This window comes from Mesocricetus auratus, unplaced genomic scaffold, assembly GCF_017639785.1.
Source record: "Mesocricetus auratus isolate SY011 unplaced genomic scaffold, BCM_Maur_2.0 Super-Scaffold_100007, whole genome shotgun sequence".
Taxonomy (NCBI): Eukaryota; Metazoa; Chordata; class Mammalia; order Rodentia; family Cricetidae; genus Mesocricetus; species Mesocricetus auratus.
In genome coordinates this window covers 38,946,450-38,970,868 of record NW_024429191.1, presented here as the reverse complement: position 1 = coordinate 38,970,868, position 24,419 = coordinate 38,946,450, and the positions used below count along the sequence as shown (strand labels likewise).

The window sequence follows — 24,419 nt, the reverse complement described above, 5'->3', positions numbered from 1 at the left end:
ACTGGATGGAGGCCCATTCCAGCAGTACAAGATGAACCACCACAACAAGGAGGTCCATACTACTCACCTTCTTTGCTTTCTAGCCCTATTTCCCGTGGGGTACAAACAGCAGGAGGCAGACTTTGGCTGGGACTCTGAGCTGGAGTCAGGCTGTTTACATCAGGCTGGTCTTTGGCTCTCATTTCTTCCTGCCAGAGCGTGGATTTGGTGGTAGGGACTTTCTCAGCACTGGGAATGCTGCTACTGCTGCTACCGCTGCCGCTGCCACTGCTGCTCGTGACAGCCATCTTAGCAGGCCCAGGCTCCTGGAGACATAGGGGGAAGGGCAGCATATGAGCACATAGCTGAAGCTAGCTCATAGGTCCAGGCTGCTAAGTTACAAGGAACACAAGGCCAGTAAAACAGTATTGGGGGATGGGAAGCCATTCTTTCTTGATTGTTCTTTGTGGCTTCACAGTGTCTTGTCCAAGGAACCTTGCAGAGGGAAGGTCCTGGGTTTCTACCAGAGCCATGTCATCAAGCATGTAGAAGGTCTCTCTGTATGTTTCCAGACAGTGCCTAGAACAGCAGCCCAGTTATTAAGGGCAAGCCCACAGGAGTTGATTTAGAGTCTGTCATTCCTATACTCACAGGCACTTGAGACATAAACAAAGGGAGACAGGACAAGGCAAAAGAGGAGAACACTCTTCTGAGATAGGCCCACTGCCCAAAATCAATCAGTGAGGTAAATGCAGAAGGTGGACTCCACATCACCCTGTGGTCCACTCCTAAGCTTAAATGGGATACATGATGTAAAAGAGCTGTGAAATAAGACAGATGTTAAGGCCTGGACAGCTGTCCATTCACACTAGAAATCCTATCCCATGGCTGGTGTTGGTGGCACACACCTTTAATGCCAGCACTCGGGAGGCAGAGGCAGGCCAAGCTCTAAGTGTGAGGACAGCTTGATCACAGAGAGAGTTCCAGGACAGCCAGGGCTATACAGAGAAACCCTGTCCCCAAAAACAAAACAACAACAAAAGAATGCCCCCTCCAATGAAACAAAAGAATCCTATCCCATAATGATAATTTGTGGAGGTGGAGCTTTTAGGATATGGTTAAGTCAGTCCTCATGAGTGGAATTAGTACTCCATAAGAGAGGCCCAGGCTATCGACTTTGCCTCTTCCAGCGTGTGAGAGAGGACTAGGTAGTGGGCCCTCATCAGATGCTATATCTGCTGGCACCTTAACCTTGCACTTCCTAGTCTCCAGAATTCTGAGAGGAAAGAAAAACCAGTGTCTACTGGTTAGGCAGCTCCGTCTGTGACAGTTTGTGAATAGCATCAGGAATCATGTGAGACATACAACATCCCACTCAAACCTGCATACCCACACCTGCCACAGGCACACCTTGTTCTTGTGCACAAGCTGTCCCTTACTGGGAGCCCAAGTTTTCCTAGGGTACAGAAGCAACATGGCCCTGAGGGAAAAGGGTCCGTGGGGCAGGCTAAACTCAGCAGACACAGAAATCCAGTTTCTAAGTAATCAGAGTTGGACTCTTTAGACATTGAGCCCAGATAAGGACAGGATAGGAATCCCAGCTGTCCTGCAGTCCCCACTCTTGTCCTGTGCCCAGCCATTCATTCTGCTGAGGGGACTACCAATAGGATGGTGTGTATCACTATCTTGCCATAAAGAGGTGGTGAAGTAGAAATATCCACCTCCCACTCTCATCTGCTCTCACGCAGATCAGAGAACTGGGCCTGACCCATACATCTGACCCAAAAGGAGAGCTTGTTCTTTCTCCTTTATAACAGTACTCTGCCTTCTGGAGGATGGGTGAAGGTCCCCCCATCCTTGGGCAAGATCCTTTTGTTAAATCTCAAACACTGGCACAAATGGCTGAGGTGACTATTTAACATATCAAAGGCAACTTGACCTCTAGGTTATTCCAACATCCCTCAGTCCCTACCAGTTACAGGGTATGGCTGGCATACCCCACCCGTACCCTAGACTTCTCCCAGAGGCTCTTCCCTATATAATCCAGCTATTTTGGTTATCTACCTTTGGTTGCTACACCTGTTGTCCCCCCACTCCCACAGTCCAGCTCTGTCTGCTCATGTCTACTCTGGACACTCCCAGATGTTTCTACCTCTGGCTATGCTCTCCCACATATCTATAATAAACTTTCTCCACTATACCTAGGAGCCAGGTCCTTTCCTTTCCTTTTTATTTATTTGCCTTTTCTTCTGAGCAGGTAGAGAGAAATCTAATTGGGTGGATGCGGTCACAAAGGGGTATAGAGGCTCACACTGCACAGAGCCATCCTGGCCGGCACCACGTCCTCAGACAACCAGCTGTCAAGATCATGCTGTTAATACCTCGATGAACCCTGGCTGCTAGGTGTATGTACCCAGAGACTTCAATCCAAATGCAGTCCTTGTCTCTCTCCTGAGACCAACCAGAGATCAGCCATGGGGAAGAGGAGAGAGGGCCATAACACTGGTGGAAGAGGCTGGGAACTCGGTGCCCTGGTTCTGAGGCATATCCTCAGGGAAGGGGTGACTTGGGGTCATAGGGCTCTTTCTACTTGCTAGAAGGTTGGAGCCTGGCCACAGGGCCGCATCATTTGGAAGGGACAAAATCATGGGGGAAGGGACACATCCCAAATTTCTAGCCTGACCCAGGCTGTCTCCTGCACATAGGGAGTTACCTTATTTGGAGGCAGAAGCTCTGTGCTGCAGTGTTTCCAAGGCATCACCATGGAAACAAGGCGTAACCCTAACCACTGTTATTCAGCCAGGACTTTTCCCCCTCAAACCAGGCAGCTTGGGGGATTTGAGCAGGAGGCACTACTTTCAGTTTCCAGGAAACTGATTGCATGTTTTCATTTCTTTGATTACATGGTTTTTGTTGTTGTTGTTGTTGTTTGGGGTGGTTTTTTGTTGTTGTTGTTGTTTGTTTGTTTTTTTATTCTTCAAGACAGGGTTTCTCTGTATTGCTTTGGAAGCTGTCCTGGAACTCGCTCTGTAGGCCAGGCTGGCCTCAAACTCACAGAGATCCACCTGCCTCTGCCTCCCGAGTGCTGGGATTAAAGGCGTGTGCCACCAAAGCCTGGCTTTGATTAGATGTTTTAATGACTTCTAGTTAGGGGCACTGCTTTCCAGGGAAGGCTGATTTTGGGTACCCTATGGGCATCCTTGGTAAGGATGAGATACAGGAAGGATGTTGGTCAATGAAGGGCAAACCTAGGCTGTACCCTACTAGATGAAGAAACTGTCCTAGAGATGTAGGGACCAAAGCCAGCAGCCTCTGCCTGTCTCATTTCTTCAGCCCAGGAAGCCAGAGTAGCCAGCAAGGACTGTCTGGCCCAGGGCTGTCTCTCTTTGCTTCCACAGGACTCTGGCTTTGTGATGACTACAAGACCTATCTTACTCATTCTCAGGTCTAGCTTGATTTATCCAAAATAGGTCAAAACTCTGGTATGGGCAACATTTGGTACAGAGAGGAAAAGATGAACACTAAGTACCTACAACCAACCACCCTAGCAAAGGGCCCTTGCTGTAAATTCAGAATGCTGATTTCACCCTTCCACCCATGAGTCCAGAACACTGATTAAGAGTAGGAGGGGGATGAGAAAGGGGCAGTGGGAGGGAGGTAAGGACTGGGCCTGGTAAGGCTGCTCCAGCCACCTAGCTCTGGTCACATGAGTCAAAACAGGGACCCTCCAGGGCTCACCTTCCCTGTTGTTTAACCTGCTGTCTGCAGGGCCACTTCTTTCCTTTGGCTGTGGCAGAAGAGTAGACCACTCTGCCCTTCCCAGAGGCTGACAGGATGTGCATGGGAAGAGAAACATGCTAAGTGGCTATTGCTCAGTATTTGCCTGCTGGCCTGGACCTACCTGAAGACAGCCCAGGACATGGTAGCAGGCTATTCCGCTCAGTGATTGAGGAAGGGGGAGGAGGCACACAAGCTGTCTTTATCCGGCCAGATCCTTATCCACCCTCTTGCCCTCATTTCTTCCCAGGCCCAGTTCCACTAGAGGACGTGACAGTCAGCCTACCTGTGGGGTGGGTGGCTCTACTTTCCGTTTCTTCTTCTGGTTCTGCTTGTTGGTTCTGGGATACACCATGAGCATCTCTAGCCACCTGGGAAGAGGGGAGGAGAAACAGCACCAGGTAAATCCCCTGGCTTTCAGGATCCATGACTCTAGGCCTTACTGGGGTGGTAGAGACCTCAATTCCTTAGGTGCCCTTTCTGGAGAGACCTATCCAGTGCTCATACACTGAGCAAGTTACTCCAGGCCAGAGTACAGCAGCTGGGTGAGACTATAGCATACAGCAAGCCAGGAAAAGCACAGGCTGTATCAAGACTGGCCCATGACCCTTCCATGGCCAGGGACCCTCCAGGGCTCACCTTCCCTGTTGTTTAACCTGCTGTCTGCAGGGCCACTTCTTTCCTTTGGCTGTGGCAGAAGAGTAGACCACTCTGCCCTTCCTTCAGAGCGAGAAGATTTCTCTACTCTGACAGAGAGGAAGGGCTCACCAAAGGCATTACAGAATGGAGGGACATCATTGTTCCATTGCTGACCCTATTTTCAGGACCTAGTCTCAGCTTTAAAACATCCTTCCAGATCTGGATTTGGCAAGTACACAGCCAGGCAATGAATGATTGGCAGGCATTTAGGGCTGCTGGGGCAGATACTGGCCTAAAGGAGAAAACTGGGAGTTATATCAGCAAAGTTCCCATGGTGGGTCACCTCAGGAGTGAGAGGCTAATCAATCAGACCACTACGTACACAGAAAACATGCCAGGAAGCCCAGGTTTGGACAAGGATCCTTCACCAGAGTTTGCATTTTAGAAAGCCATTTTGGGCCAGCAACAGAAAACACGGAGAGGAGCTGTAGGCAAAATGTTAGGACCCCAGATCTGGTACTGCCACTATCTAACCAGAAACTTAGGTGCTCCTAGCCCCTTGCAGCACATCTCATTTCTGAGACCAGTGGCTAGATGAGGACATGTCCAGAATTTCAGAAAGATTGTAACATAAAGGATAAGAGGGTTTACTTCTGAAAGCTCACCTCAGCTATGATTAAGTGAGGCACAGCAGCTAAGCCTTCTCTCTAGACAAGCAGTAACTGCAGGAGCTCTAACTTCACAAAGCACAAGGGCCCATACTGGGTCCAGGTCTAAGGTACTGATAGTGGTGGTCACATTCTTGTATCTATCAGTACCCCCTGAACAAGAGAGGGGTCCTTGAGGTGTTTCTATAATCTGAGTTTGCTGCAGGAAAAGAAGAGAAGCATCCCATTGCTTTTTGGAGCTGTTTGGGGAGCTGGTATCTAGGGAAGTCAAGTTTTGTGCAGGGAACTACAGTTGCTAAACAAAGGACTGCTTAGCCCAGCTCAAGCCATGCCCAGGTATGCACAAGTTACTAAGAGCACAAACAAAGGCCTACTCTCTCAGAGCCACAGGGGTCCTACAGGTCACTTCTCTATGGCCCCAAAGAAAGGAAGGAGTTACATATGGAAGACTAGCAGATGGGCAGGCTTCTCAGTGAATGGAGCCACTATCCTTTTTTTCCCAGGAACCACACCGTGTCGGTCGATATATCTGTCAGATACTCAAGAATTCATGCTTGAAGGGTGTGACTCCTACAACTTTGTTAGAATCCTAGGTCAAGATTACCTCCCGACAAGGGCCCCAGGTATGTGGGGCACAGAGTAGGAGTTGTAGAACTTCCAGAATGCTCAAAACCCCCTACGTTCTGTCCATTGTCAATACCAAGGAGCCTTGGTAGGATGGAGTCATCAAGATGAACTGGGTTGCTCAACAACCTAGGGACTTGGGAAGTGTGTAAGGAAGGGAAGCCTGGGACTTTTGGTCATTGCTATTCTTGCTGTGGCCAGGGTCAGAGTTGTCAGGGCTGAGACATAATAGAACAGGTCCACATTCCTATCTCTCCACTCTTCCTCCTACTTAAACAAAACAACAAACCAAGGTCTTGCTACACAGCCAGACTGTTGGGCTGTCCTGGAACTCCTGAACCTCCTCTTGCCTTAGTATTCCAAAAATGGAATTCCAGGTATTTGCCATACTCAGCTACATGTGACTTTGTCAAGGAAGCCTAGTGGAATGTATCCAACATATTCAGATGTGTTAGAAATGTTAAGAACAGCAATCCAGTAAAGAGACAGGGATCATCTAGTGGACATGAGGTTGGTGAGAACCAAGTTTCTCCAGCTCCAGAAGGCAGAATTAGGTCAGTGAGAATGAAGAGAGTAGGCAGAGCTGATGGCAGGGCAGAAAGAAAAGAATACTAGCCTCTGGGTGAGCCAGAGAGCAAAAAAAACAAGCCCCAATCAATCCTCTGCAAAAGTTCTGTCAATATGGTCCCAGCAGCCTGAAAGTCACTCATGGCACTGGAGAATGAACCACCCACTTCCTTCAGGGAATCTGAGAGGAAAGGTAGGAAGGAAGGCTAGACAGGTAGTAGATGTCCCTGCTTTTTCCCATCTAGTTTGGTGAAAGTATTTTCTCTTTAGGAACTGTTTTTATGTGACCAGAGCATGTATGTAGGCCAGTGAGGCCTGGACTAAACAAATGGAGAGTCATGATCGCCTCAGAGAGGGCATTGAGATTAGAGGAGACAGACAAAGTGGGGGTAAAGCCCCTGTTCTTGGAACATCTGTGCCATGCCTGACTTCTGTGAGTATCAAAGATCCCAGCATGTGGGCAAGGCTAAAGAAGCTGTTGCTTGGATCAGAAAAGGTTTCAGGAATGAGGGGAGAGAAAGTGCTTCAGGTGACCTGCTATAACTATGGCCATGCCACTGACTTACCATATAAGCCGTGGATCCTGGGGAGTACTGGCCTACATACAGGATTTTGAAGTCACATGCCACTGGTATCTTGGTCAGTTATTGGTCATCAATAACCATGTCTACCTAGCAGGCCCCCATGGTACATGCCGACAGAAGAGAAAACAGAGAAAGTAACCAAGGAAGAATAAGAATGGCTTGGAGTGGAGCCAGGACCCCAAGCTGTCAGAGGGACCAGTCTCAGTCAGATGCTAAACATAACCCCTCTGAACCACATGGCATCAGTGAACCAGTTCCAGATACTCCCAACTTGTCTTAAGGACCTCAGACTCCCTTTTCAGTCCCAAATGGCACTCAGGCCTTCCCTAGATTCAAGTCTGGGAGGGTGAAGCTCCCCAGGACGACTCATTTGGGGCAGGTGTGTTGGGTCAGGCCAGGTACCAGGAGCAGTCAAGAGTACAGAGGTCGCTCACACTCAGTTGCCCCTGCTCCTGACCCTCAGATTCCTTGATATAAAAGCACAGGCTCATTAGAAAACCTTAAAAATCCTTAAATCTGATGTTTTGGGTTAAATTCAGGAAGACACACAAAGCACTCCTCCAGCCGGTGCCCAGAAGCTTTGAAAGGACAATTCTTAGTCACCCAGCAGAGGATATCCCTTGGCCAATATTGTCTGGCTTCCTCAACAGCCTCACTAGAGATACAACTGATGCTAAAGGAAGGCAATGTTCCCAATGGCCTTGTACTTACTCAAACCAGAGGGCTTCATTTCCTCAGTTCCCTCTACCCTGCGCTAGAGCCTGTTCCCCTTGACCCTAGATTGATTTCTTTGAAAGCACACTCCTGTCTTCTTCCAGACTTTATAGGATAAGTGGGGTTTCATCACTGAGGAAATACATGCATATAGATCACCTGGAGTTTTCAGTGCTACACAGGACATGTTTCTCAAAAGGGCTGCCACACAGGCTGACTGATACACAGCCTGGAACAAAAGGGCTTATTTTTATTCTGTTGAAGGGAAGGCATGAGCAGCAGCACTATGTAGCTGAGTACCAATGAGGTACAGGGTGAGGACAGGCATGTGTGTGTGGTGAGAGCACCAACCAGAGAAGAATTCTGAGAGAGACCTAGCAGCCCTGGAGTCCACAGAAATGGGTGGACAAGCAGATGGTGCCGTCTATGGCTTGGAACAACTTACCCACTGATGATCTCCTTGGTCTCTGCTCTGATAAAATGTTCCTTGTCAGGTGTCAGAATGCAGAGGGAGAACTTCTGCCCCGTGCGGGCCTCCCCATCCACCACATCGGTGCACTGGTTCATGTTGATGGTGCCCTGAGGGAGGGTGGTGGGCTGCAAGTACAAACAAAAGAGGTAGCGTCAGGCCCCACGGCCACCAGCAGTACCTAGCCTCTCCTTCAGTCCTTGGCCCTCAAAAGAAGTGGCATCACTTCCTACCCACCCATTCATGGTGAAGCAGTCCAAGCGGACTTTTTAGAGGACATTCAGCTGGATTTCACCTTCTACTTGGAGAACAGTGTTCTGGCTTGCACTGAAGAAGGGGGCAGGACAATGGGAGAATAGCTCAGTGAAGACTTCTGGGGAGAATAGGCAGCCAAGATCCTAGCCTCAGATCCACGAGGAAAAGCTTCTGAGACAGCAGATTCAATAACAAGGTGGTTTTTTGTTTTTTAAGACATAAGAAGGCAGATAGGGTAGACCACATCCCTGAGCACTAGCTCTGAGACTGGGAGATAGACACAAAATCCCACTCATACTTGCCAGAGCTTTAAGGAGTCCTGCAGAGACTTCTCAAAGGGATAGAGAGCAACATACATGCACACACAGACGCATACATGTACAGTTAAGACACCAAAATTAAGAACAGAAAGCTAAAATCAGGAAAGGAAGGCTTTGGAAGATTCCCATTGAAGTGAAGGGCTGGATGACTGTTAACCTCACAATGCCCCTCAGACACAGAAACTCTAGGAAGGCAGACCGGGTGCTATGTATCCTATCATACCAGTTTTTTTGTTTGTTTTTGTTTTTTACATTGCCATTTCCTATAGGGGAAAACACTGTTGGTCTACTCCAGAAGCCACATGTGGGTAGGCTTTGGGGCAGATAGCAACTTATCATCTAGTTACCCAAGCCTATTACCCGATGAACTTCCTTTCTTAGTTCTAAGCGTTTGGAGCAGCAGTCAGATACTTGTGTTTGGCCTGCCTCCCTCTGTAGCTCTATGGATCCATTTTACCAAAATCCCGCTGACTGGAGCTGAGGGCAGAGTTTTGTCTGGGTATGAGGCCTGGTACCCACACTGAGCTCAGCACCACCACCTTATGAGTTTCACTTGTCAAGTGCCTATTAGGCAGATCCTCTGTAGGCCCTTTCCATTAAGGTCATCAGAATGATCCAAGAGTTTCTAACTTGCTTGATGCTTGCTGACTCAGGGAGTGAGTGAGTGAGTGAGTGAGTGAGTGAGTGAGTGAGTGAGTGAGTGAGTGAGTGAGTGATGACACAGCACCAGAATAGAAGGCTCTCACCCACACAAGGCCCATGATAGCTTTCTCCCCATTGCTGAAATTGGACCCCCTAATTTGGGAGCCTATGAGCTCAAGAGCACAATTCCTGGGAAAGGAAGGGTATATCAAGAGGGCCCAGCCCAGCTTTTCAGGAGAGGCAGTCCTGCAACCCAGCAGCAGGGTTTCTTGGGGAACACTGGACAGAGAGAGTAATCTAATACCCAGTCTTGCCTAGATCCCAAGTCTGGTCACTTTCTGGATGGGGAGACCTAAGACAGGCTCCTAATCTTTCTTGTCTCTTCTTTCCAGGGCCAGTTCCTTCTAGTCCACACAAATCTTAATTACAGGCCCTCTCTAGTATACCTCATGAACCTGTTGTGGGTAAACTGTCCTTAAGAATTCTTCATCCCTGGACAAGGCACATCTTATCTCTGAGACAGACAAGAAAACTAATGCTATGGGTATTGTGAGGACAGAATGACATAAGCTGTGCAGAGAGCCAGGAGTGATCAGATGGAAGGAACTGCAAAAGAAGCCTCTTCTCCCCTACTGCTGGAACTCCATCCCAATGCTTGGGACTCAATCACTGACATCCAAGGCCAGATGTGGTGGTGCACGCCTTTAATCCTAGTACTTGGGAGGCAGAGGCAGGCGAATTTCTGTGAGTTTGAGGCCAGCCTGGTCTACGGAGTGAGTTCCAGGACTGCCAGGGCTGTTACACAGAGAAACCCTGTATGAAAAATAAAACAAAAATCCCACATCAATGGCCATGATGGATCTCATACTTATGTCAATAGATCATGAAATATGAGAATATATCATGCAAAAAGATGGCCGGGTGTTGGTGGCGCACACCTTTAATCCCAAGCACTCGGGAGGCAGAGGCAGTCGGATCTCTGTGAGTTTGAGACCAGCCTGGTCTACTTATCGAGGTCCAGGACACAGTCCAAAACAATACAGAAAAACACTGTCTCAAAAAACAAAAAACAAACAAAAAACAAAGATGTTAAGTGGGGATGACAAAATATATCAATAAAAATCCCATTATTTTCTTTTCAAGGGATTGACCTCCAGGCTGTTCAAGGATTCAGTGTCACCAAACTACTCAGGTCCCTACAGCCCTAATCTTCCCTCCTGCACAGCAAGTCTGTACTAGACACTTGACCGTGAATCAAAGACCCTGCCTTACAGCTGAGTATAATAGCCATGGTCTCAGCTCTATTTCCTTTAGAAAGGATTACAAAACGGTCACCAAAAGGCAAAGACAACCAGGCAGGCATGTGTGTTGATGTACATCTGTAATCCCAGCAACTGGGAGGCAGAAGCATGAGGACTGCTCAAAGTCTGAGCTCAACCATGCTAGCTAGGGCTAACAGAAAGACACAGACTAGGACAGGAGGAAAACAGTATTCACTGTAACTAGTGTCTTTGATGGCCCCACTTCCCCATTACTATTTTAAGGGGGAATTTACTGAATCCTGTCATATACACACAGGAAAGAACAATCAGGAAATACTACAGAAGGAAGGGGTAACTAAGGTGCTATTGTCCAATCCACTTACAGAGCTTCCAATAAGATGGGAAGAAACTGTTCCAAAATTAAATTATCTCAGTCATAGCTAATTTCTCTTTAATGCAGCTTTACAGGGAGATAATTTATATCACACAACTTACCTTCTTACAGAAAACAGTTCAATAGCCATTCAGCATTTACAGAACTATACAATGAGCCCACCCCTATAAACCTCAGGCCATTAGCCATCATTTCCCTCTATCTCCCTCCAGCCTCTCTGCCTCTGAAGTTACTCATCCAATACTTTATACAAATGAGACCACATACGTGGTGTATAGCCCGTTGTGTCTGAAGTTCCTCCTTCCTTCACCTACTCTGAAGGTTCAACATATCATAACCTTTTTGTCCAGGCTGAATATCAATCTACCATGTAGATGGGCCCCATTTTGCTTTCTCACTTCACCACTGATAGACACCTGGGTTGTTTACACTTGGGACTGTTGTGAACAATACGGCTGTGAATACTCATGTTCATATTGTTGAATGGCCATATACTTTCACTACTCTCAAGTGGATAGCTAGATGTAGGATTGCTGGGTCAAATGGAAACTATGTTTAACTCTTTCAAATGAGACACACTATTTATTGAAGTGGTTGAATCTTTCAGCTGTGAAAGGCTCTGGAGCTATACAAACAAAACCTCCCCTGTAATCCCCTGGGTGTGATGTGCCACAGTATGCATGGGTGTCAGCCTTTACCTTTCACCTTGTTTGAGACCAGTTTCTTTATTCTTTACCACTGCATGAACAAGTAATGCTTACATTCAAGTTTCCCATCGCATCCTTAGAGTGCTGGATGTGTACTACCACACCTATTTTTATGTGGATTCTGGGGATCAAAACTCAAGCCCTCACATTTGTGGGATGAGTACTTTATCCACTAGACCCTCTCTCTCGTTCCACATTACCCCCCCCCCTTTTTAAAAATATTTATTTATTATGTATACAGTGTTCTGTCTGCATGTGTACCTACAAACCAGAAGAGGGCACCAGATCTCATTATAGATAGTTGTGAGCCACCATGTGGTTGCTAGAAATTGAACTCAGGACACCTCTGGAAGAGTAGTCAGTGTTCTTAACCTCTGAGCCATTTCTCCAGCCCCTAACCCCCCCCCTTTAAACTGGTCTTTTTAATGTGAGTAACATAAATGACAGCCTTATACAGGTATTATGATGAAAGCTATTTTCCTTTTCTCAAATTTTACAGTTATTTAGTGCGCGTGTGTGCGTGCGTGTGTGTGTGCGTGCGCGCGCACGCGCGCGCGCACGCGCGCCCAGGCCACAGCACATGTGTGGAGGCCAGAGAACAAGCTTCAGGAGTTGGTTCTCTCCTTTTACCATGTGATCCTGGGGAAGTAAACTCAGGTTTACCCCATTTGAGCCACATTGTGGTCATTTTATTTTTAAAATTAATTTACAAAATAATAGGTTTCCATTTGGGGTTTTGACACCTATTTCGTTTCTGTTGATTCTCACCCCCCCACTCACCCCTGCTTCCTGCCCCACCCCTACTGTGCCAGTCTGCTCTAGTATTCCTCCTTCTGCTTTGCTCTATTGTCCCCCTCCCCTTCCCCCTTAGAGATCATTTTTTCCTCCTAGTCCTATGTGTCCTTTCTAGTTTCCTGGCCTCTGCCCACATTTCTCCTACATATATGCCAGTCAGAGCTGAGGATCTGTACATAGAAGAGAATCTTGTGGGATCTGTCTTTTTGAGCAGGGACAACCTCACTTAAGTGATGTTTTTGGTGCCATCCATTTTCCTGAAAATGTCATAATCTCATTCTTATTGCTCAATAAAGTTCTACTGTATACGTGTATCACAACTATTCTGAGACTCCATCTTACTGTGGTGAGAATGATAATCAAGAAAATGGCAGTAAGTACTGGTGAGGATATGGGGAAAGAGGAGAATGTGAGTGCAGCCACTACAGAAATGTGGCGACTTCTCAAAGAACTAATACCAAAACTCCCTTAAGACCCAGCTCTCCCACTCCTAGGGAGGTGCCCAAAGATGCCTTCCACTAGAGAGACAGCTGCACGTCCATATTTATCTCTGCTCCTTGAGGACCTCCCATCACATCCCAGTACGCATACTTCTAGGAAAACTAACCTGTGAATCCTTGATCCCCTTGTCTCTATCATCTGATTGCTGAGATTATAATTGTGTGTACCATACCTGGCCCATCCTGTTTATCATTGACCCTGGAGAGTTTAGGAGAGTAAGGCAGAAAATGGGATGAGCTGCAAAGTGAGGCTGGCTAGAATGGTAAAAGGCCTTTTCTTTTTTCCCCACCAGCAGCTGCTAATATGGAACTAAAGGTGGCTCAGAGGACACATAATGGGAATCATCCTTCACTCGAATAGGAAACAATCCTGGGCATAGAGCACTGCTTCCTAAACCTGAAGATCTGAAAGGGTCTGTCACAATGAAGCTTGACCCTACCCATTGCTTGAGGTTCTAGGATGGGTTTTTCTTTTCTTTTAAATGATTTATTTTTATTTTATGTGCACTGGTGTTTTGCCTGCACGTACATCTGTGTAAGAATGTTGGATTCCCTGGAACTGGAGTTACAGCCACTTGTGAACTGCCATGTAGATACTGGGAATTAAACCCCAGGTCTCTGAAGAACAGCCAGTTCTTAACCACTGAGCCATCTATCCAACCCCCAGGATGGGTCTTTCAAAAACACCTGACTAAGACACACAGAAACATCACTTTTTCTTAGTGATGGGCATCTATACATATAATTACACAATTCAATGTGCAATGAGATATTACAAACCAGTATTTTTACTTTAAAATGTTATTTGGTTACTTTTTATTGTGTTTCTTTATTGTGTGTGTACATGCACATTTCTGTGGCTGTGCTTATGCCACAGTACAATTGTGGAGGTCAGAGAACAGCTTATGGGAGTCAGTTCTCTCCTTCTACAATGTGGGTCCTGGGGACTGAATTCAGGCTGTGAGGAACCTTTACCCACTGAGGCATCTTTATATGCCAAGGTTCAAGGTTTTATAGGATGGTACAGAAATGACCCAGGACTTCCAGGGGACATTTGTTAGGCTATCTAAATTTATTTTGCAAGAATGAAAGAATAGAACATGGAACTTTGTCACATACTGCCAAGCGCAAGAAGCACCTTCTCACAGCTGCAGTGCCAGCTCAATCTGGTTGGAGTTGATATTAAGGTAGCAAGACACTTAGCTCCTGTTAAGCAGCCAGTGGATCTTCCCTTAGGAACCCTGTTCCACCCAGCCATAGCTCACTTTACTCCTAAAGCTGAGGCTACAGGAACTGACATCTTCACCCACCCGACCACCTCCACAAGAACTAAATGCCTGCTATACCATATGTGACACCAACCCACTACGTAAGAACAAAAGTGGCTTTGATGTGGTGGCATAGGCCTGTTATCCTAGCACTCAGACAGCTGAAGCAAAACAATAGAAAGTTCAAAGTCAAGTCACCACAACCTGTCAAAACAAACAACAATAAAAATATATTACACCAGACACTGGAGGCAAGGGTAGGAGGATCATGAGTTCACAGGCAGCCTGGGCTAGCTGTCAAGACCCTGTCTCCAAAGGGAGAGGGAAAAATGAAAAAACAACCATACATTTAGAAGATAAAAGGTAAGAGCTCGCCAGGCCTTGGTGGTGCATGCCTTTAATCCCAGCACTTGGGAGGCAGAGGCAGGAGAATCTCTGTGAGTTTGAGACCAGCCTGGTCTACAGAGCAAGTTCCAGGACAGGCTCCAAAATAATATAGAGAAACCCTGTCTCAAAAAACAAAAACAAAACAAAACAAAAAAGGTAAAAGCTCCATAGTGGACTTGACAATTTCTTAGATGTGATATCAAAAGTACAGGCAAAAAAACAAAAAACCCATAAAATGGACTTCACCAAAACTAAACAAACAAACAAAAAAACCCAAAACATCAAAAGGACAACTGAGAGAGAGGGAAGAAACACTTATAAACAACACAGCTGCCAAAGGTCAAACATTCAAGATATATAAAGAACTGAAGCCAAGAACAAAAACACAACAGCTAAAAATCAGGCAGATTTGAAGTCATTTCTCTAAAGACATGCCTGATAAGCCCATGAAAATATGTTCCACATCATGAGTCATCAAGGAAATACAAATACAGTCTCTAACAGAAGACACCACATTACAACGTACTGGGGTAGCAGTAGAAAAGGGGGTTGGGGTATACAGATAATAACAAATGCTGATGAGGCTATGGGGAACTGGAACCTTCTTACATCACAGTAATATATAATGGAGTTATAGAGATTCCTCATTAATTAATTAAGCATAGAAGGCAAAAGAAATCTATCAGTGGTGAACGCTTGACTAACATAAACAAAACCCATGCCCTATCCACAGTACCACATAAAACCAGACACTGGTGGAACATGCCTGTAATGCAAACACTCCTGTTTACCACAGCATGATTTACAACAGCAGAGAAGCAGAAGCAACACTACTGCCCATTGATGAATGAATGGATAAACAAGATGTAGGACATGAATACACTGGAGAGTTTATTTAGTCATAAAATGGGATGAAGTTCTGGTATGTGTTAAAACTGGGATAAATCCTGAGTGAAATCAGCTAGTCACAAAATGACACACACTGTGATTATATTTAAATAAGGGGCTTAGTAAGTCATCGTAGGAACTTTAAGTAGAATGGGAATGGCTAAGGGCTAAGAGAGAAGAACAGTGTGTTAGTGTTTAATGGTGTCTGAGTTTGGAAAGAAGCCTGGAGCACACAGTAGTGATGGCTGCACAGCAGTCTGAGTCTTCTCAGTGCCACAGAACTAGCAAGTAAGAACAGTTGAAGTAATACATATTTGGATGAACAGATGGGGACAGACAGTCTCTCTCCTCTCCCCTCCCCTCCCTTCCTTCCTCTTTCTCCCCCCTCCCAGTTGAGAGTTCCAAGATGAAAATGGCAATAAACACAGTTGGAACAGAAACAGGGTAAGAAGTGTGCCTTGTTGGCAAGCACACCCTTATGTAGAAGTGGCAGTTCTGCAGATGGAGCTGGACAGAGTGACGTGAAATCTGGTCAGCGCTGTTCTAGTTCTGGTGGCCTTACAGAGACCCTTTCAGTAGATTCAGAATATAGGCTGTCACAACTGGGCACGGCCTTGCCTTTCCACCCACCCTTACTCTTAGGGGCAGCAGCTGACATATGAAATGCCATTTCTAGATTGTGGTAATTCTGGATCAAATCACCCATAACTTTGCCCTATCTGAGGCCTGAATCTTCCAACACAGCTAGATCATAGAGATCAGCATGCAGCCTACTTCCTGGGGAAAGATGTCAAAGTTCTTAGCACAACCTGAAGACACCCATCTCCTTCCCACCAGCAGAACAACATAGTCTCTGGCTGTAAAGATGGTCCTTGTCACATGGTATTAGAGAGCTGGCTCTGTGGCCTGTTCCATGTCACTAATTCCAAAAGGACCTATTGGATACAATTCCAGAAGATAAGCAAGAAGTGAGTCACAGCACTTGCCATAGGCTGCACAGTATGGATGGCAAGAGAGCACACTCGGCTAAATTAAGTGTTAAGACAAAGGTGTGAATACAGCCATAGAGGAAAAGAGGCCAGACATGGGGAAGCCAAGAGTCTTCAGGATGCTAGTGACATAGGGGTTAGATTAGTCTATCAAGTGCTATGAAGAGGTAAGCTCCACGAGCAGGAGAACAGAGAGGGACAGAGGAAAAAGTGCATTTGCCAAGGGCCTTTCTATAAATATGTTGTATCTCTGTAACTGTGAAGTAGCATCATCTCCACTATAAGTAAGGAAAGTCACTGGGAGAAAGAAGTAAAGCAGTATGCAAAGACTGATGCTGTCAACTAGTGCCAGGAGCATAGCAATAAACGCAACAACAAAAGCTCTGACCCCCTGAGGTTGAACTGGGAGATGAGTCAGGCAGATAGTACAAATAGACCAAGTATGGCAGAGGTGAAGGCCTCAATAAGGACTACTACAAGAAAGGGAGGGACAGTCTAGTCTTGGGATAAGCCTCCTGAGCAAGCAGAACAGAGTCAGGAGGGAGCAGCATAAGCTGAAGAGAATGAGCAGCCACAGCAGGACTCTCACCTAAGCTTGGAGAAGTAGTAAGATAGGAAGGCAGGTCATGCAGGCAGTCAAGAACTAACATATTCCACATAAACCAGCAGATGACTCATCCCTCTCAATCCTGCAGCTTTGTCCTGTGCTGCTTTAAGGATGGCAGCTCACATTCTGTCCTACTGGCACCTGAGTTTCCCTTGAGCCACCCACAACCAGGTCTCCCATGATATAAGCAGAGAAGAGGTCCTAGTGTGTGGGTTCACTTCAGGGTGTCCCTTCCTCAAGTCTAGGCCAATCGTTTAAGGAGCTCTTTTTCCAGCCTATGCTAGCAGCCATGTCTAGAGCAACCTCTTTTCCTCTGAGTCTCTGCTACTACTTTTTTTCTCTTTTATTAGTATGTTTTAACTTTTAAAGGTTTTAACGATAATACAAATTTCTACATACTCACAGCCCAGGTGGCTATGTTATAAACATCTTTCACCAGGATAGTGCATTTATCGCAAGTAGCCAATCAATACTGACACCAAATCAATAGAAGCTCATGCTATTTGAGTTCTCTGAGTCTTCTTCTAGTGTTCTTTTTCTGTTCTAAGATCTTAACATACCGTACTGTCATGGAACCTTATAAGCTTCTCTTGGCTGTGATGGTTTCTCAAACTTTCCTTATTTTTTATGATCTTGACAGTTTTGGAAGTGCTAACCATACATTTTATAGAATATGCCTCAATTTGGGTATATCTTTTAGATATATGGTTAGACCATGGCTCTGGATCTTAAGAAGCAAAGTCACCAAGCTAAAGCGCATCTTTCACTCTACCTGATCAGAGTGTAGGACTTCTCACTGATTTGGTGTTGACCTCCAGCACCTGCTGGTATGTCTTGTGGTAAACCACAGCCCAAATTCAGAAGAAAATCACTAAATACTACATAGTCTGCTTGATGATGGGGGAGTGATGACGCTGCCTATAAGAGGAGAGAATCTGCATGGGTTATTTCAAAATCTTTTGCACAGTTTTTTTTTCCTCTTTCCGCCATTTTATTTCTTGATCAAACATCAACTTTTATCTGCAGAGAATTGTAGGTATTTGACTTATATCTTTTTTTTTTGGTTTTTCGAGACAGGGTTTCTCTGTGGCTTTGGAGGCTGTCCTGGAACTAGCTCTTGTAGACCAGGCTGGCGGTATTTGACTTATATCTTGGATTATAACCAAATGCTAAATTATTCATTTTGTTGTTCACATTATTCCAGCTTTGACCCGGGAGCTTTCCAATGGCTCCAATGTGGCAACAAAGCACTCCCTCACTCTGAAGGACAAGGTGCTCCCAGTTGAACTAGAATAACCTCTTATCCAGAAGGCAGGGACCTTTCATGGAGAGTGACATTAAAACCCCCAGCCAAGTGGTAGGTATTCTCAGTGCCCATAGAGCATTCTGACTTTTAGGCTTCTTAGTTGCCCATGAAGGAAATGTACACACTGGTGGAATCCAAGCAAATCCTATCCATCACTCTCTGTCTCTCTGATGATGTCTATGTCTGGCTAAGCACACGGAGGCCTTCAACACTACACTACTACTGCAAGGCCTAGCTTTCTCCCTTGAACTCCAACAGTACTTCTCACCAACCACTATCCATTTACTTATTAAACTGTTCAGGCCCAGTCCCCTGTGCATGGAGATGTACCACTGTAAGAAAGAGCTATGCATCACAGGCACCATATTCATACATAGCTCCTGTCTTTGAGTCTCCAGGTGCTATTTATTTCCAAAGAACACTTGTAGTTATATCACCATCCAGAATCTCCTCCAGTGAACTACCAAAGAGTCTGTCACTATCTCTGTATGTCTAGGAGCTCAAAGGGACATGGGGGTATCACTGGGTAAAATATTTATACCTTTTAGCATGAGTTTTTAAAACTTTTCTAAGACATCTGGATGAAAGATGTAAACAGATGAATTAGTGAGTTCTTCTATTACTGTGACAAAATACCTGAGAAAATCTACTTGAAGGAGGAAATTTTTATTTTGATTCATGGGTCACAAATCCAAAGTTTCAATATATGGTCTGCTGGTTTGACTGCTTGAAGTGAGGCAAAATATCATGGTACCATGGAAAGAGAAAATGGGAAGTAGGGGGGTAGGGAGGGGAACGGTCCTGCTCTCTTCACCTAGATCCTATACCTTTAAAATTTCAACCAACTCCAGGAGACTATCAAATTGTGAACTTAGTAATAGGTGAAACCATGCAGTCAACCAAGCACTTAGCACATGGCCGTGAGTAAGGCATTTTAGATTCAAACCACTGCTGTCTCAAGATTGGGATATGCAGGAAAGAGAACTGATTAGAGGGAGGCAGAGGCTGGCTAGCATCCCCAGACTAAAGAAGATGGTTTGCTAACTTGAGCTATATGCACAGGGCTCAGCATTTGCTGAGTGACAGAATCAGCCAGAATTGAAAACAGAAGCCTTATGCTCAGAGACTGCTTCCTAGTTCAGGGTTAAGAGTGGGCCTTCAGGAGAGTAAAGGCTTCCTATGGTACTTCTGGCACCCAGCTAAGAATGGAGCTACTGCCTCAGAACTTTTGAGCCCCTGGCCTCTCTTTGCTACCACAGTAGGCTCTTTCTTACACTGGCCATCACAGCTTTTGGCTGGGCCCAAGATGACCTGACAAAAGCAAACATGGGTTGAGAATCTGAGACAGAACACAGATGTGCAGAGGTGACAGGTTGTGGATGACGAAATGGCTTCACAAAGGGTTGGTCCAGTACCTCCAAAGCACCTGCCACCCACAACAACAATAAAATGAAGCTTGAACCTGAGAAATGGGGGAAGAAGGGGTACATGTATGATATCTTTTTTGAAGCTGTCGTGATACCACTTAGGGAAGAACCAGTGAAACAGAGAGAGGCAACAGGAATGTCAGGCACGTGTTATATTGATAGGACAGCAGCCCCTTTCAGAGATGTGTGACTGAAGTGGAGTGCTCAGAGTGCAAAGACTGGAAACTATACCTTTGGCAGCCCCTCAGTAACAAGGATGCCTAACTGAAGACGAGCAATGGGGCTGGAGCTTTAGGTTCTGCTTGCTGCAAGAATAGGTCATTTGTAGATCAGTACACTTTCTAACTCACAAAGATCTGCCTGCCTCTGCCTCCTCAGTGTTGGGATTAAAGGCATGTGCTACACAGCTAGGTCTGTATATGTTAGAATTCTTTTTGTTTTGTTTTTAAAACAAACATTTCTAAATGGCCTCAGTAGGGTTCTCATATGTTATGAGAATGACTTTTAAAGATTAAAAAACTAAAGTGAACTGAAAGGAAGCCCTGCCCAGGCCATAGAGTTAGCACTGTGGCCCTAGGGCAAGCCCACATTCAGTATTTTTTTCTCTGAAGGGTTCCAACTGACCAGAAATTGAGGTTCTCATGCCTGAGCCTCCAACACAACCACAAACAAGAGATTGTCCTCCTCTTCTTCTCGCTCCGAGTAGGCCCCATTCAGGAGCAGGTGCCTACACCTGGAGAGGAAGGGAGACACTCTTGACACAAAAAGGTTGCTGTGGCTTCCATGTGCCACAGTATCCCCTCTCAGAGCCAAGAGCAACCCCAACTTAGCAAGTTTCTCTTAAGGCAGAACTAACAAGTGCCACAATGGGTCCCAGGCTAGGCTTAGGGAAATGTTGCTGCTTATGTGGGCAAAAACTCAGTTCAGCAAAACTCAATGGCCACAACCTGTCTGATGCTACCCCTGATATGTTTTACTATGTACACCCAGAAAGTTCTGCGTGTGTAATATGCCAGGCATAGATAACCATGGAAATGTAATACAGCACCATGGCTATGGGAGCTATCCCTCTGTTCTCTCAACTTCAGTTTCTCTCATCTGTAAGATGAGTATACCGAGGCCTATTTCAGAAAGACTGACATGAATGTCTATAGAATACTTAAGACACAACAAATGCTGTATGGTTATCAGATATATAAACAAATAATACAGACAGTCTACAGTAGCATGCTACGTTTCCTCAAGAAGAAACAGGCTCACAGAGGTTAAAAAGCTTGCTCAGCTACCAGGAAACTGTAAATGAGAACTACAGTGAGAGCCAACCGACACAGGCCAAACACACTTGACAAGGATATGCCTAGACAAGACCCTCATACTTTGCTGGTCAGAATGAGAACAAGCAACTGTGGGAAAGTGTAGTGGCTCCTCCAAAGGCTAAATACAATGACCCTATGACCCAGCAGCACCACTATTAGACATACATTCAATAAAACAGAAAAACATGTCCACACAGAAATCTGTAATGTGACTGCTCACAATAGCCTGATTTATAGGTGCCCAAGGGTAGGATCACAGATACCCATCAGCAGATGACTAGATAAGCAAAATATGGGACATCTACACAATGGACTATTTTTCAGCATTAAAAATAAGTTTTAGCTGGGCATGGTAACACATGACTTTAATTACTGTATTTGGAAGGCAGAAGCAGATAGAGTTCTATGAGGTAGGCCAACCTGGTCCAGATCAGCCAGATTTAAAAAAAAAAAAAAAGCTGGGATTGCTAAAGGCGTAGGATTTTCTTTGTAATGATGAAAAACTTTTAAATGGCCACAATGACAGGGACACAGAGGTGACAATTCCCACCTCTTTATTCCCCAGACCATATGATCCTGAGGCTGGACCTACCCCCAACTTCTTTCTAAGTCTTTGTCCCTGCCAGTCCAATCTACCTGTGGCTCTCCAAAGCACTGTACTCCTCCATATTGCCAACTCAGCCAAGCTGTACCTGGTACCTAATACAATGGCTGCAAGGCTTTTCCTCTATAGATATCCTATTTCCTAACAGAGTCATCTACTCCCTGGGGCTAGGAGAAGGTCCTCTTGCTTGCTAGGTCATTTCTGCAGAGTTGAAACTCAGTAGACACTTAGAGACCTTTGAATAAATAACAGAAAGGAGCCTCCTCTCCACTCAGGAAGTCAAGGCTCTGGGTGCTCCTTTCACAGATCTGTAAAAATGCTTGCCACAAGCCAGGCAGTGGTGGTGCATGCCTTTACTCCCAGCACTTGGGAGTTTGAGGCCAGCCTGGTCTATAAAGCCACACAGAGAAACTGCCCTGAAAAACAAACAAACAAACAAACAAATAATGCTTGCTGCACACAAGTGGTTAAAAACACATCAGACAGAATAGACCAGTGGAAACCACTTAAAGGACAGAGATATGAAGGGGATGAAGAAGGACAGCAATGGCGTCTGTCTCCTGAAAACACTGATTTGTTGTGGTATAACACCAACTTTAACTTTTTCTATGCAAAAAGAGAAAGCTAGGCTGAGGATGAAAGCAGGAAGTAAGATGGGTAATAAACCCCAGTGCGTCTCCAATTAGCTTACAGACTCCACTAATCATAGACAGAGTATCCAAATACCTATGAGAGACTACACTACAGCCTGAGCATCTTTCTAAGCAGCATTTAGGGGGCAGGACTTCTGTGCCAGGGCTCAGGGCAGGGGAGGGCCAAGTGACAAGCTACCAGGTATATAAGTTAGTGAGATCAGCAAGACACCAAGCGTAGTTTCCTTAGTATCACACTAGTGAGACCAGTGAGGCATCAATTATGCCTGGCACCACATTAGTAAGACCACTGAGGCAGGCACACAAAGTGGCCTCCTCCCTAGCATTATACTTGCCAGCAATTTTATCCCAGGTTTCTTTCAAAAGTGATTCCAGTCCATCCTTAAAGACTCCAGGGCCAAGCAAGACAGTGATTCAGCCCACAACCACCTGGAGTAAATAACCATCTCATATCATAGTCCATGATCTGATCCATCATACCTCCCTCCAGGGAGATGAAACCTGAGGAGAGGAAAAAGTATCCAGGCCATATCTGGAGGTAACAAAACAGGTCTCCTAGCCTGTGAACAGCTGAGTTATTGACATGTACCACTCCAACTACATTTGCTCAGTACATAGTATCAAGTTGTAGACAGCATCAACTCAGACACAGAAAATGGAAATGGCCACAAAAAAATCATAAAAGGAAGCTCAAGAATGGAGTAGCCAGCTGGACTACGGAAAGCTGGAAAAAGAGTTGCATAAAACTGCTGGTCCAGAACAGCCCACCACAAAGGGAACTAGGTATCCACCTCAATGTGGCCCACAGGTCTAAACACTGAAATGAAAATAGAGTCCTCTGGAACAAGTGCATATTCCAGTATCAATTGCAGGGCTACGTGGTCTAAAAGGGGAGTCGAACCATGAGCTACAGTTGTCATGTTCTAGAAGCTAAAAGTGGTCTCTTTAGCCTTTGATCTTTCATAATCCTATATTCAAAACTCTAATCTCAAAGAATTATATAAACGAATAGGGAACTATGTGTATAACTGGAAGTCCTTACTGTTGCCTATACTACTGTCAAATGTTTCTGAAGATTTTTATCCTTTAAATAAATTAACAGTATTTTTAGTTAGATGTAAAATCACTGAAACCTTAAACTACTTCCTCACCAGTGAGCAGATGTCCTTGGACCTCAGGGAAGGAAGAACTACCTTGCAAGAGGCCAACGTTTTCTTTTGATCTAGTGGCCAAGCAAGCATAGAAAGCAGGACAGACACCTTGATGATGTCCTTGTCTTCTCCCGGTCTTTTCAGATGAATGCTCAAAGACAGGAAACAGGGCTCTGTTGTGTTCTGATTTACTGTCTACACTTTAACCCACTATCCTTACAGTCTTCACAGTGTAGACAAGAAAGGACAGGTTTAGTAAGTCACAAAGGCCCCTCTGGGTAAGCTAACAGAAAGCAGAATTGGAATTTAATCCCTACACATCAATCGATGTATTTTCTGACAACTGCCTAAAGACAAACTAATTCAACTTATTTTGTTTTCATTGACTCTACAAGTAGAGAATGCCCAGCCTAGAGTAAACAAGAAGACCGCTCTCCTGTCCCAGGCATCCTATGGTCTCCAAGACCTCTTCCTCCAGCCAAACTGGCTTAGGAAGCTGAAGATGCCAGTAGGCTCTCTGGGCAACCTAGATCTCAATTTCGAATCCTTTTGGAATAGGAAATGCAGACTTCCACGGTCATCCATGCCTGTATCTACTTTTCCACCCTCTGCCCAGGACCCTTAAGTGCATGGGAAGAACCACCCCAGGAGAGCACATTACTCTAAGTGTCTAATCTGACCTCTATTATTGTGACAAGCTGGCATGGGACAGAACTGTGACACCTACAAGTTGATACCTTTTGAGTTGATTCTGAAAAAATGAACCAAAACCAAAACCAAACAGCAGCAGACATTGTAGAGAATGATCTTCTCTTAGCTTTGTGTCTTAAAAATGTATATGATAAATCCTTGACTACATAATTGGGCAAAATGCCAAAAAACAGGTTTGTTTTGTTTTTTTGTGCATCTGCCCTCCTATACACAACT

The 24,419-nt window shown here is 45.4% G+C and overlaps 1 protein-coding gene across 7 annotated transcripts in view; it reads right to left on the bottom strand.

Moving 5' to 3' along the window:
• The window catches only part of LOC101829590 (myosin phosphatase Rho interacting protein), a 121,093-nt gene that overhangs the window by 46,520 nt on the left and 50,154 nt on the right, over positions 1-24,419 (bottom strand). For all 7 annotated transcript variants that reach the window (XM_040748750.1, XM_040748749.1, XM_040748748.1 and 4 more), the window contains exons 4-6: positions 7,998-8,149; positions 4,043-4,127; positions 68-305 (exon numbers count right to left, since the gene is read on the bottom strand). In XM_040748750.1, the coding sequence (XP_040604684.1) occupies positions 68-305; positions 4,043-4,127; positions 7,998-8,149 (475 nt within the window). The remainder of the gene's footprint in view (positions 1-67; positions 306-4,042; positions 4,128-7,997; positions 8,150-24,419) is intronic.